The 13652-nt window shown below is 37.8% G+C and overlaps 1 protein-coding gene across 2 annotated transcripts in view; it reads right to left on the bottom strand.

Annotated features, from left to right (window-relative positions):
* Positions 1-13652, bottom strand: part of SMC6 (structural maintenance of chromosomes 6) — a 70467-nt gene that overhangs the window by 12082 nt on the left and 44733 nt on the right. For both annotated transcript variants that reach the window (XM_026519218.4, XM_057309204.1), the window contains exons 21-22: positions 4549-4686; positions 3448-3593 (exon numbers count right to left, since the gene is read on the bottom strand). In XM_026519218.4, coding sequence (XP_026375003.3) covers positions 3448-3593; positions 4549-4686 — 284 coding nt within the window. The remainder of the gene's footprint in view (positions 1-3447; positions 3594-4548; positions 4687-13652) is intronic.

Here is a 13652-nt window from a genome sequence, read left to right as displayed (position 1 = left end):
AGAATAGATGAATCAAAGTACTCAGAGAACAGAAGGTGATAACCAGGAAAGAAGCAGCAGCGAGTCGGAACCTGAAGAACCCAAGCTGGGGGAGAGAGGGGGTTGGACAAAAAAGAACAAAGATATGAAGGTGAAGTGAGGAGATGATGGACAGGGGAAAAGAGATCATGCAGAAAACACTGACAGACACAGAGATCAGAAACGAGAAAAGCAAAACCATGGGGAAAAAGGTACCATGGTTAGACAAAATAACTAGAGAAGACAAAGGACATCCATGTGTGCAACAAAGGCCTACACAAAACCAACGAAAACAACAGCACAGAAAGTATGTAAAAGTAAAATACAAACGAGAAATTTTAAGAGATAAGATAAATCTACAGATAAAAAAAAAAAACAGTGTACACCAAGGAAAGGATCCCAGAATCTGACATTCTGGACAAGTTACATCACTCATCATAAACAGATAGGAGAAAAAGAATGTTCTATCAGGTTGAACTATCCCTTCAAATTCAAAAGCTACAGAAAACAGTTTTGAACATGCAAAAACAAAGCCCATTACTTCACATGGCCATTCTTAAGGATGCAATTAATTATAAGACAAACAAAATTTCAAATAGCTACGGAGCCCTTTGGAAAAAGATAAACTACACGCTTCACACCAAAAATACAGAAAAGTGAAGAAGTACATAGAAAGTTCACAGAAAAAGATATAAATAAATGGTCCTTAAGGCATAAAAAGATGTCCAGAGTCAGTATAAGTGAAATGGAAACTAAAATTACATTGAGCTATATTTTTTCTTTTTTTTAAAGGCAATCTACCCATTGCCAAAAAAGAATCTAAGGTTATCACACGTTGTTTAGGATGCGGGGAAACAGGCTCTCAGGCACATTGCCCTTGGGAGCACAGACAAGCACAGTCCCTAGAAGGGAGTCTTCCAAAATGGAGTCGGTGCTTTTAAAACACCCGACTGTACAATAAGACACATGTACAAAATTATTTACTGTGATCACCATTTATAACAGCAAGGGATTAGATTACAATTCGACTACCCATCAGTAGGAGATGATTCAATACCATGTAATTATAAAAAGCAATGAGAAAATGCCCGCGCACTGACATAAAAAGTCTCTACAATGTATCACTAAATCAAAGAAAGCATCTGTACAACCGTTTTTTTACTGTGCTACCTCTTGTATCTGGCAAGAATGAAGAATAACATATGGTCCCATTATCTTGCATTCACATAAACAATGAAAGCATAGTTAATAAATTTAATTAGATAAAAAGAGAGAAAAGTGGTAGAGAGGAGACTGGAGAGGAAGCAGACACTTTTCGCGTTGTGCTCCTTTACACTGAATTTAAAACATGAGTGGGAAGGCCCTCTCAGGTCCTCACTTCCAAGATGACCGAGAAAAGAAGGAATAATACTGGGCGTGCCACCAAGGGCCCCTCCGCTGCACCAGCTGCGCCCGTCGTGCAGACCGGGACAAGGCCATTAGGAAGGCGGCTATTCATTCGGGACAGGGTAGAGGCCGCCGTGTCAGGGACACTGCCAGAGTGAGTGTCTTCAACAGGTGTGTGCTGCCTGAGCCGCGTGCGAGCCAGCCAGTCACAGCAGGGCAGCCAGGCTCCGCTCTTGGGAGGCACCACAGGACCCAACACCCCCACCCCGCTGTGGGCCCGCGGGTGCTGCCCCTCGACCTCCAGTAAGGCTGGTGGAAGGAGCCAAGTCCCTAAGGACTGAAGAAAAACTGTTCCCTGGAAAAAAAGTGGAGATTATACTTTATTTGTGTGTGTGTGTTTACTTTTAAAAAAATTTTTTTTCTTTTATTTAAATTCAATGAACATAGAGTGTGTTATTAGTTTCAGAGGTAGAGGTCAGTGATTCATCAGTCTTATATAACCCCCAGTGCTCATTACATCCTGAATGTCCATCACGCAGTTACCCGATCCCCGCACCCACTTCCCCTCCTGCAACCCTCAGTTTGTTCCCTATGCTTAGGAGTCCCTTACAGTTTGTGGAGATTATACTTTAAAAACAGAACAAAACGTGAGGTATAATCTATTTTAAAGAAAAACTACTCTTACTGTGTTTGTGTTTCTTCCCATTGTTTTTCACTGTTTCTGACAACAGAACTGAGATCATTCCTGTTCCTGAACTTTTTATGATGAAAAGCTCCTTCATAAAGTGTAACATGTAATCTACTATAATTCAACCAGCATCCTACAGTTGTACACAATTTCTAATTTTCCAGCATTATAAATAATGCTACAATAAACATACCTGGGCACAAATTGCTTTTCTCATTTTGGATTATAACAACAAAATTACTTGGCCAAATTGAAATTTTTGGAGGCGTTTGACATAAACTGCCTTAATGCTTTTCAGAAAAACTTTAATAATAATCACATCTAACATTTTATGTACCCTACATATTGTTTCTTATGGACTAACTCATTTAATCCTCATAAACACCCTACAACTATAGGTATCCCTAACTTACAGGTGAGAAAATACAGGTTCAGAGAGATTAGGTAATTTGCAAAAGTCCCATAACTGGAAATAGAACTGCAATTCAAACCAAGGTACTCTTGCTTGAGAAACTGCTTTCTTAAAAATATCCATTTCACTGAAATCTCACTGACATGAGACTGACTTTTTTTTTTCCATCTTGACGTACATGAAAATGGTTTCTAATGGTTCTGATCTGCATTTCTTTTAATTGCTTGTGAAGCTGAACATTTTTGTCTGTATGAATCTTATAGGTATAAAATGGCATTTATGTTATAATATCACTCTATAATGAATTTTGTTATGATTCAGAAGAAAAAATGTTAGTTTATTACTTTTCTTTTCTTTTTTTTTTTTAAAGATTTTATTTATTCGACAGAGATAGAGACAGCCAGTGAGAGAGGGAACACAAGCAGGGGGAGTGGGAGAGGAAGAAGCAGGCTCATAGCGGAGGAGCCTGATGTGGGGCTCGATCCCATAACGCCGGGCTCACGCCCTGAGCCGAAGGCAGACGCTTAACCGCTGTGCCACCCAGGCACCCCAGTTTATTACTTTTCTTAACGATTTATTTATTTGAGAGAGAGAGTGAGTGTGTGAGTGGGGGGAGGGGAAGAGGGAGAGGAAGAGAGAGAATCCCAAGCAGACTCCCCACGGAGCACGGGACTCAATCCCATAATCCATGAGATCGTGACCTGAACTGAAATCGTAAGTTGGACATTTAACTGACTGGGCCACCCAGGAGCCCCAATGAGTTTATTATTAATAACACACATATAAAAAACTAGCTTGGTTTATAACTATAAAACTAGCTTGGTTATAACTTATAACTATAAGCAATACTCAAACCAAATTTAAGATTTATATATAAACATTTATTTTTTATGTCTTAATAATATATATGAATAATAAAGTAGAAAAGCTACCAACCACTTACCTCATTATCTCCTCTCGATCTCCATGACTAGCATGTTCTGCTTGTATCTTTTGTCTTAATCTATTAATTTCTTTGTCCAGAATTGATGCAGATTTTTTTACTTCTATCCGTTCTGGGCAGATTTGTCTTGCTTGTGACATTTTCTCCTAAGGTTATAGATGTTTAATATCTTTAAAACTTGTCTTTGATATAGTAATTCATTGTACTACTTGGGCCCACAAACGCAAAGTAAAATTCTGAGCTTAGGATCAGAATTTTAGATTTTAATTACTTTTACTATCAGTTTATTTCTTTCAGCCTTATATTGAGAAGAGAGTCTAGACTCTTTATAAATCTTTGAGAGAAAATTGCATTACTATGCACAACTTTAATAATCTGTAAAATCTCCGTATCTTCCTAGTGAAACAAATTTAAAGTGGCAGTTATGAAAGTGTGGCACTTTTCACAACTGAGGTCAGACAGCTTTCCGTGTTTTAGGATAGGCTCTGAACACCAAATAGTACTGAAAACACAAACAAAAAGACTGTTGTATTTATAAAATATTTAAAAACTCAAAGCACCTTTACACATAGTACTTATTTTATATTACAACATTCCATATAAGACATAAAAAGTGAGACAAGAGATCAGAGCTTAAAGCATTTTCCTAAGAAGAGCTGGAATCCATCTCTTCTAGTTAGACCAAGTTTGCCTTCAACGTCTCGTCTAAAAACGGGGCTGCTGCTGACAGCTGCAAACAAGGGTGTGTAGTAAGCAGGAGCTGAATTCTAGCCCAGTCTACACCCATGCTACTCGGAGGAACCGGTGCCTTTTTCTGACATAAAGCTGCTATCCACTTGCCAACTGGGCATTGAAGGAGCTAAGCAGGTGAGACCAAGTGTCACTTTCTGAATCACTCGGAGGCATGAGATTAGACTTGCTGTCTGAGCTAAAGCCTTCCCCATGGTGAGCGTTCTCACCAGTTCACGGAAATAGCTGTCACTCTATACAAAATGGATGTTCAGACTACGTCTCTGTATTTGGAAAGGCGACATTAAGGAAAACACTTCAACAGCCCTGACTAAGGTGGTAAACAAAACATAAAGAAAAATGCTGGATAACCTCTAGTTCTTTTTCTTTCATATCCAGTTCTCGTTTCTTTTTATTTAAAGTATCCAAGTGTTCTTTCTGTTTTTCCTCGTAATGCCGCTTCCCTCGTTTTTGGTTATCCACTTCAGAATCAGCAAGGTTTAATTCATCCTGTTTGAGGAAAGCCAAAATAATCTTTAAAGAAAAGATTCTTTTAGAAAAAAATTACCAGCATAGGTACAAAACTGACAACAAATCGGACAGGGTTATGTGTTAGAGGCAAGTGTCAGAGCTCATAGCCAGGTGTATGAACGGAAGTGGGGGGTTTCCATAAATTACGAAGTCACATCCTTATATTCAAATCCTAACATGAAGTCTCCATATATTATGGTGCTTTCAACTTTACTTTTGTGAACAAGGTAGTTTTGTGGAAAGTCACAAAGTGTTAAGCTTGAAAAGACTTACAACAATGCAAGTGCTGGATATTTCCAGAGGTGATCTGGCTTTTTAAAGAGGTGAGTCAGCGTGGAAGAGAAAAGGATGCAAAGAAATTTACCACTGACTTCTTTAGTCATCATTCTGGAAGTATAACCTTACAATTTTAGCACAAGCTGTAATTGTAAAGAAGCTATCCCAAGACCACCTTACAAATAAATAACAGTGGACATGATAAGGTAAAGATGCATATTATAATGAACAGCAACCCCTAGAAAAAGAAAAGAGCTGTGGCTTAAAAACTAGTGGAAGAGATCATAAAAAGGAACACTAAAAATTACTAGGCTAATCCCAAAAGAAAAACAGAGGAAACAGGAACGAGAACAATTAAAACACAAATAACAGCTAACCATTTTTTAAAGATTAAGTGCTTTCTTTTTTCTTTCTCTCTCTTTTTTTTTTAAGATTTTATTTATTTATTTGACAGAAAGAAAGAGAGGGAACACAAGTAGGAGGAGTGGGAGAGGAAGAAGCAGGCTCCCAGCAGAGCAGGGAGCCCGACGCAGGGCTCAATCCCAGGACCCTGGGATCAGACGCTTATGACTGAGCCACCCAGGCACCCCAAGTGCTTTCTTTTTAAGACCAAGTACAAGGCAAGGATGTCTAGTCCCATTCTACTCAACACTGTATTGCAGGCCCAGGCTAATTCAATTAAAATGTATAAAGGAAATAAAAACCGTAAGTATCGTAAAACCACATTTAAAAAAAGATGACTGGAGCGCCTGGGTGGCTCAGTCAGTTGAGCACCCAACTCTTGGTTTCGGCTCAGGTCATGATCTCAGAGTTGTGGGATTGAGCCCTGCATGGGGATCTGTCCTGAGTGTGGAGCCTGCTTGGGATTCTCTCTCCCACTCTCTCTGTCCTACCCCCACTACCAAATATATAAATAAAATCTTAAAAAAAAAAAAAAAAAGGGATGATTACGTATGAAGAAATTTCAAAGGAAAAGCTTTTAAATTAATAAGTTTAGAAAACTCACTGGATACAAAGCCAAAACAAAAATCAGTAATATTTCTAAATGCTAGGAATAATTTAAAAATTGAAATCTGTAACATTCATTATAGCATCAAAAACATCAAACATGTACCCATAATACATAAAGAACTCTTAAAACGCAACAAGAAAGACACATAATACAAGTGAAAAAAGGGCAAAGATTTGATTAGACATTTTTCCAAATAAGATACACACATGAGCAATAAGAACATGATAACTGGCTCAACAATATTAGACGTAAGGAAAATGTCAATCAAAACCACAAGAACATTTCATCTTTGGGATGCCTGGGTGGCTCAGTGGGTTAAGCATCTGCCTTCAGCTCAGGTCATGATCCCAGGGTCCTGGGATCGAGCCCCAAGTCAGGCTTCCTGCTCAGTGGGGAGTCTGCTTCTCCCTCCCCGTGCCTGCTTGTGCTCTCTCGCAAATAAATAAAATCTTTAAAAAAAAAAAAAACATTTCACACCTAACAATGTGGTTAAATAGAAAAGGCACACAATAACAAGTGCTGGATTCCAAGGATGTGGAGAAACGGACACTCAAATGTTGGTGGTGGGAATGTAAAGTGGTGCACTTTTGGAAAATAGTTTCAGAGTTTCTCGAAACGTAACATAAGCAGGTAGCCCGACAATTCTACTCCTAGGTATTTATCCAAGAGAAAGAAAAACATGTACATGGATGTTCATAGCAGTAGTACCCACAGTACCATCAACTGATGAATGGATAAACAAAATGTGATCTACAATGGCGTATTACCAGGCAATACAAAGTCACAAACTACTGGTACACCTGATAAACGTTGAAACATTATACTAAGTGTTCAGTCACAAAAGACCACATATTGTATGATTTCACTGACATGAAATGCCTACAATAGGCAAATCTATAGAAACAGAAGTAGTGGTTGACAAGTGTGTATTCTGTCCACAGAATACAAGTCCTGAATATATTTTGTTAGATGTAAACAGAAACATTTCTTTTGAGGAACTGTGAAAGGTGTTGTAGTTTTAATTTCAGCATCCATGTGTTCATTGCTAGTGTATGAAAATACAATGGATTCTCGTTATGTTTATCTTGTATTTTGTGACTTTGCTAAACTCACTAGTTCTAGCAGTTTTCCTGTAGACTCCTTGAGGTTTTTTTCTAAGTAGACAATCATGGCATGTCAAATAGAGTTTTATTTCTTCCTTTACAATCTGTGTAACTGTTACTTCTTTTTCTTGCCATATTGCACTGGCTAAAACTTCCAATACTAACTACACTGAGTAAATGTAGTGAGACAAACATTTTTACCTTCTTCATGCTAACTAGGTTGTTTCTGGTCTTTAATATGTTGAAGAAATTCTTCATTTCTATTTTTCTGAGGCTTTAAAAAAAATCACGAATGGGTGAATATTATCAAATATTTCTCCTGCACTAATTGATATATGATTTCTCTTCTTCAGCCTATTAGTATAGTGGAAACAATCTTGCATGTCCAGAATAAGTAAACCCCATGTGGTCACTGTGAATAACATATAAAAAAGATATTTATGTATTGGTTTCCTAATGAATTATTCAGTGCCATAAATTTCCGTCTCAGCACTGCTTTAGCTGCATTCCATACATTTTGATAAATAATCTTCATTTTCGTTTGGCTCAAATAATTTAAAATTTCTCTCAATACTTTCTCTTTGGACCCTGGGTTATTTAGAAGGATGTTAAGTTTCACGTATTTGGAAATTATCTATTAAAAGACCTTTAATTGAAGAACTTTCTATTAAAGATTTCTAGTATGAATGCATTATGATTAGGAAACACACCGTATATATAATTTCAATTCTTTCAAACTGTTGGGTTTTTTAATGGTCCAGGAGATGATCTACCTTGGTATACGTGCCACAGGCACTTGAAAATGAGGTGTATTCTGCTGGTGTTGGTAGTCTTCTCTAAGTATTGATTAGATCCTATAGGTTGATGGTGCTGTTCAATTTTCTAAATCCTTACTGATTTTCTGTCCTATCAGTTATGAGGGAGTCCTATCATATTTTGCAGGTTGTATGTTCGGTGCAGCTCTGCTGCTTTGGTGCACACACTCAGGATTGCTATGTATTCTTGGTGGATTAACTCTTCTGTCATTATATAATGTCCTTCTCTGCCTCTGGAAATTTTTTTTTTTAAGATTTTATTTATTTATTTGACAGAGAGAGACAGCGAGAGAGGGAACACAAGCAAGGTGAGTGTGAGAGGGAGAAGCAGGATTCCCGCTGAGCAGGGAGCCCGATGTAGGGCTCGATCCCAGGACCCTGGGATCATGACCTGAGCTGAAGGCAGACGCTTAATGGCTGAGCCACCCAGGCGCCCCTGCCTCTGGTAATTTTATTTTGAAGTGTACCTTATCAGATTATAATATAGGTACCCCTGCTTTCATTTGATTATTATTTGTAAGATATACAAACTTCCATTTATTTATTTTCAAACTGTCCATAGGTTACACGTGAATTGACCTTCTTGAAGATAGCATATATCCTGGTCATGTTTTTAACTTAATCTGCCTATATCTGTCTTTTTTTTTTTTAAAGATTTTATTTATTTACTCAAGGTTTAGAGAAAGAGACAGGCCTGTGAGTGAGAGGAGGGACAGAGGGAGATAGGAGTGTCTCAAGCAGACACTGCACTGAGCTTGGGAGCCTGATGCAGGGCTCGATCTCATGACCCTGAGATCATGACCCGAGCCAAAATCAAGAGTCAGATGTTTAACCGACTGAGCCACCCAGGTGCCCTGTGCCTATGTCTGTCTTTCAATTATTTATTTAGATCACTTAAATTTAATGTAATTATTCATAATTAAAGCTTAAGTCTGTCATTTCATTGTCTTTTTATCTATCTTCTTTTTCCTGCTTCATGTGGGTTACTTGAACGTTTTTTTAGAACTCTATTTTGATTTCTCTATATATAGTACTTTTGAGTGTATCTCTTTGAATAGCTTTTTTAGTGGTTGCTCCATGTATTATATTTGTATTATATATTCAACAACATAATGTACTGGTCATAATTTTTACCAGCTTGATTATAAATATACAAATCTTACCTCCCGTTCCAGCCCTTTATGCTTATTTTTTAATATAATTGTCTTAAATATTTCCTCTACATATTTTAGAATCACTCAGACATTATTAAAATTTTATTTGCTTTTAAACATAATTTTAAAAACTCAAGAGAAGGAAAGGTCGACTGCATTTATGTATATGTTTAACTTGTTTTTCTTCCTTCCTGACGTTCCAAAATTCCTTCTTTTATTGTTTTTTCCCTATTTAGAGAGCTTTTAGCCATTCTGTAAGAAGTCTGCTGGCAACACGTTCTCCAAGTTTTCCTCCACCTGAAAATGTTTCAATTTTTCCTTTACTGATAAAAGATATTTATGCTGGAATTAGATTATGGGTTGGCTGGTCTTTCCTTTCAGCACTTGAAAACTGTGTTACTTCCATGTGGTCTCTCTATGGTTTCTGATGAGAAACTGGCTATCACTCAAATAGTCACCCCACCGCCCCCATAGAGGTAGTTTCTCTCTTGGTGTTTTTTAAGACTTTGTCTTTAGCTTTCAGAAGTTTGACTATGATGTGTCTTATTGTGGATTATTTTGGGTTTATCCTGTTTGGGGTTTACTCACACTTTCTTAATCTGTAAGTTCAGACTTTTTGCCAAATGTGAGAAGGGTGCAGCTATTATTTCTTGGAGTACTTTTTTAGGCCTCTCCTCTTTCTCTTCTCTTTTAGGGACTCCAATGATACAAATGTCAGATCTTTGGTTATACAGTCTCACAGGTTCTTAAAGTGTTATTCATTTTTTCAGACTTTTTTCTTCTTTCTTTTGCTTGGTTTAGTCTATTTTCTCTCTGTTGTTCAGATTTATAAGGGACAATAAGGAAAGACTGTGAACAACTACATGTTCAATACATGTGATGAACTTCAATGAGACAATACAATCCCTAAGTAGAAAACTCAAATAGCTCAGTATCAACTAAGGAAACTGAATCCATTAAGAAACTACAGGCCACAAAGAAAATTACAGGCCAAGATGGCTTTGCTGGTAAACTCTATTATATGTGTAAAAAATAAATAATTCCAAATCTGCGAAAACTTTCAGAAAAGGGAAGGGGAAACACTGCCAAACTTATTTTATGAGTCCAATATAGTCATAAAAAAAATCAAATATATCACGAGAATCAAAGACTAATGAATAAACATGGGTCAAAAATCTTCGTGAGGATGTGATATGTACATATATATTACATATATATAATATGTATGTAATATGTGATGTGTATACACACACACACACACAAATGGAATGTTAGCCACAAAAAAGAAAGAAATCCTGCCGTTTGCAACAACATGGATGGAACTAGAGAGTATTATGTTAAGCGCAGTAAGTCAGAGAAAGACAAATACTATATGATTTCATTGTTATGTGGAATTTAAGAAACAAAATAAATAAACAAAGGGGACAAAGAGAGGCAAATCAAGAAACAGATTCTTAACTACAGAGAACAAACTGACGGTTACCAGAAAGGAGGTGGTGGGGGATGGGTGAAATAGGTGATGGGGATTAAGAAGTGCACTTGTGATGAGCACAGGGTGTTGTATGAAGTGTTGAATCACTATCTGTACACCTGAAACTAATCTTAGACACTGTGTGTTAACTAACTGGAATTCAAATAAAAACTTAAAAAAAAAATCTTCGCTAAAATTCTGACCGATTTAAGAACCACCAAAAGAAGGTTTACACTGGCAGTTTGTTCATTTAGTTTGATATACAAAGGCTTGTACACTAATGCTCAAGGCAGCTTTATTTGTAATAGCCCCCAAACTGGAAACCCATATATCCCTCAATAGGTAAATGAATAAACGAACTGTGATACAGCAAATACAACGGAATACTACTCAGCAATAAAAAGGAATGAATTACTAATTCAAGTAAAAATATGGATGAATATCATAATCAAAAAGAATAACTTTTATTCTATTTACTTTCAAAATATAGTGTAGACATACGTGCTAGGCAATGTGTTATGTTCTGAAAGAGGTCAAACCAAAAAACAGTAAGGGTACATAATGTGTGATTCCATTATACTTAATTCTAGAAAGTGTGTAGACTATAGTAATAGCAAGCAGATTGGTAATTAGGGGCAAGGGGGCGGTGAGGAGAGAGAGTTTACAAAGGGACTTGGGGAAACTTGAGTATGAAGGACACACTCCATTCTCTAATTGTGTGGTTTCATAGCTTATACATGTCGAAACTTATCGAACTGTACCCTTCCATGTGTATTCACTATACATCAATTTTTTAAAAGTTTTTAAAAAACTGTTTTTAAAAGTCTCCTGATTTGGGGCACCTGGGTGGTTCAGTCGGTTAAGCGTACGCCTTTGGCTCAGGTCATGATCCCGGGGTCCTGGGCTCGAACCCCACATCGGGCCTCTCCCTCTCCTGCTCCCCCTGCTTGTGCTCTCTGTCAAATAAATAAATATTTAAAAAATCTTAAAAAATAATAGAAGTCCTGATTTAAGGACACCAAATTAAATTTTACTGTTTGTTGGTTTGTTTTTTGGGCCTAGCACTAGTCATACACACTGTGGTGATCACGGTCAGCCTCAAGAGTTAGTCAGAAACACAGAAAGAAACACCAACCAAAACAGTAAAAACACAGGATATTTGCAAGTATCCCAAAAGGAAAAACACTTGTGAAGTATCGAAAAACTGAAAATGTTTATCTCATATAACACAGGATATAAGCTATCTTCTATCATTAGACTACAATTTATTGCATCTTGTTCATACTGCTAAAAATATCCCCCAGGGTAGATGTCTGATTATAAAAGAGTTCTATTAAAACTAAAAACATTGTTACATCGAGGATGGAGAAAAGCTGTTCCTTTACTTCAAACAGAATTTTAAAAAATGGCTGCAACTGATGCAGTAGGAGATGTTACACTTAGAAAACCAAGTAGCTTATGAAACAGGACGGTTGAACACTAAGTGTTCGAGTCACTTGTGGGAGGACCTTTCACACTAAATAGGCCCACATTTGCTTCAGGGAGCCAAAGGGTAAAGTGTTTCAGGCCATGTTTGTGCTGGTTAATATTTCCTCCCCGCAACTGTGAAAGGTCCGGACTTAACTCGTAAAATAGGGTGAAAAGAAAGTGATTTTCTGATGTCACTAGCCCTTCCTTCACATTTACCATGAGTGTTTGGGATGTCCTTGTGTACTTCATAAATATCTGTCCTGGGTACCATCAGATTTAAAACCAAAAGTGACGCGAGAGTATTTCATTTCATTTTATTGATGGAATGAAGGACTACAGATAGGAACAGCCAGTTAATGACACCCATCCTGGGTAAGGTCAGGACTAGGAGGGATTAGGTCTAAAATTAAAGTCCGATTTAGCCCTAAACCTGTAGCACTTCTAACCTTGAATAAGTTAACAGCCTTTAAAAAACAGGCTGGGACGGCAGAAGGAACATAATCATTAAAAAATGTTATTCTCTTGGAGGTCTAAGGTAACTGCTTACTCAGTGACGTTACATAGATTGCTAAAGTATTATTACTGCCACTTGTTTCATATAAACTTGTATCAATTAGGAGGTTTTAAGGGGCGCCTGGGTGGCACAGCGGTTAAGCATCTGCCTTCGGCTCAGGGCGTGATCCCGGCATTATGGGATCGAGCCCCACATCAGGCTCCTCCGCTGTGAGCCTGCTTCTTCCTCTCCCACTCCCCCTGCTTGTGTTCCCTCTCTCGCTGGCTGTCTCTATCTCTGTCAAATAAATAAAATCTAAAAAAAAAAATTATGAGGTTTTAAAAAACTATAAAACATTATCTTGGAATTTTTCAAAACCACAGTCACCCTTGATCCAAACAAACTCTCTAGATCAGAAAGTGTGAGGCCTTCCTACTCTAATAACGCAGACCATCTCTCTTTGTAGGCTCGAGGTGGGTCACGTTCCCTGTCCAACAAATTTAACTTGCAACTAAAACTAAAGCATTAAGTTTGCAGTGTAAATCCAAACAAACTGTTCAAAGGGAGAAAAATAGTCCCTGTATCAAAATCAGTGACTATATATCTTTTTTTTTTTTAAGATTTTATTTATTTGATGGAGGGAGACAGCCAGCGAGAGAGGGAACACAAGCAGGGTGAGTGGGAGAGGAAGAAGCAGGCTCCCAGCAGAGAAGCCTGATGCGGGGCTCGATCCCAGAACGCTGGGATCACGTTTAACAACTGAGCCACCCAGTCGCCCCCAGGGACTGTATATCTAAACAGAGTACTTTACCCCTCACCGCCCCTGACACAACATGAACAATTGTCCTGAAAGCAAACAGATTACATCTTAAAGCTGCTAGTACATCATCATGGCAGGGTCTCAGGAATTAAATTATTTTGTTAGCCTGTTATTGATGGGCTAGTGTGACCCGACATTGCGGAGGAAATGCCCCATGGCTCCCGGCTGACTGCAAGCGAGTTCACTGAAGGACTCACCTCCTGACTTTCAGTTATTTGCAACCAAGGCAAAGAGCTAAGATTAAGAATCTTTACTGCCTTCTGCCCATATTTTCTCTCTTAAACTTATTCAAGCTCCCAATTCCAGAGTTGTGTTAGCCTAGAGGTCCCTA

The sequence above is a fragment of the Ursus arctos genome, unplaced genomic scaffold (assembly GCF_023065955.2).
Source record: "Ursus arctos isolate Adak ecotype North America unplaced genomic scaffold, UrsArc2.0 scaffold_8, whole genome shotgun sequence".
NCBI classification, from domain to species: domain Eukaryota; kingdom Metazoa; phylum Chordata; class Mammalia; order Carnivora; family Ursidae; genus Ursus; species Ursus arctos.
This window is presented reverse-complemented; position numbering and strand designations above follow the sequence as displayed.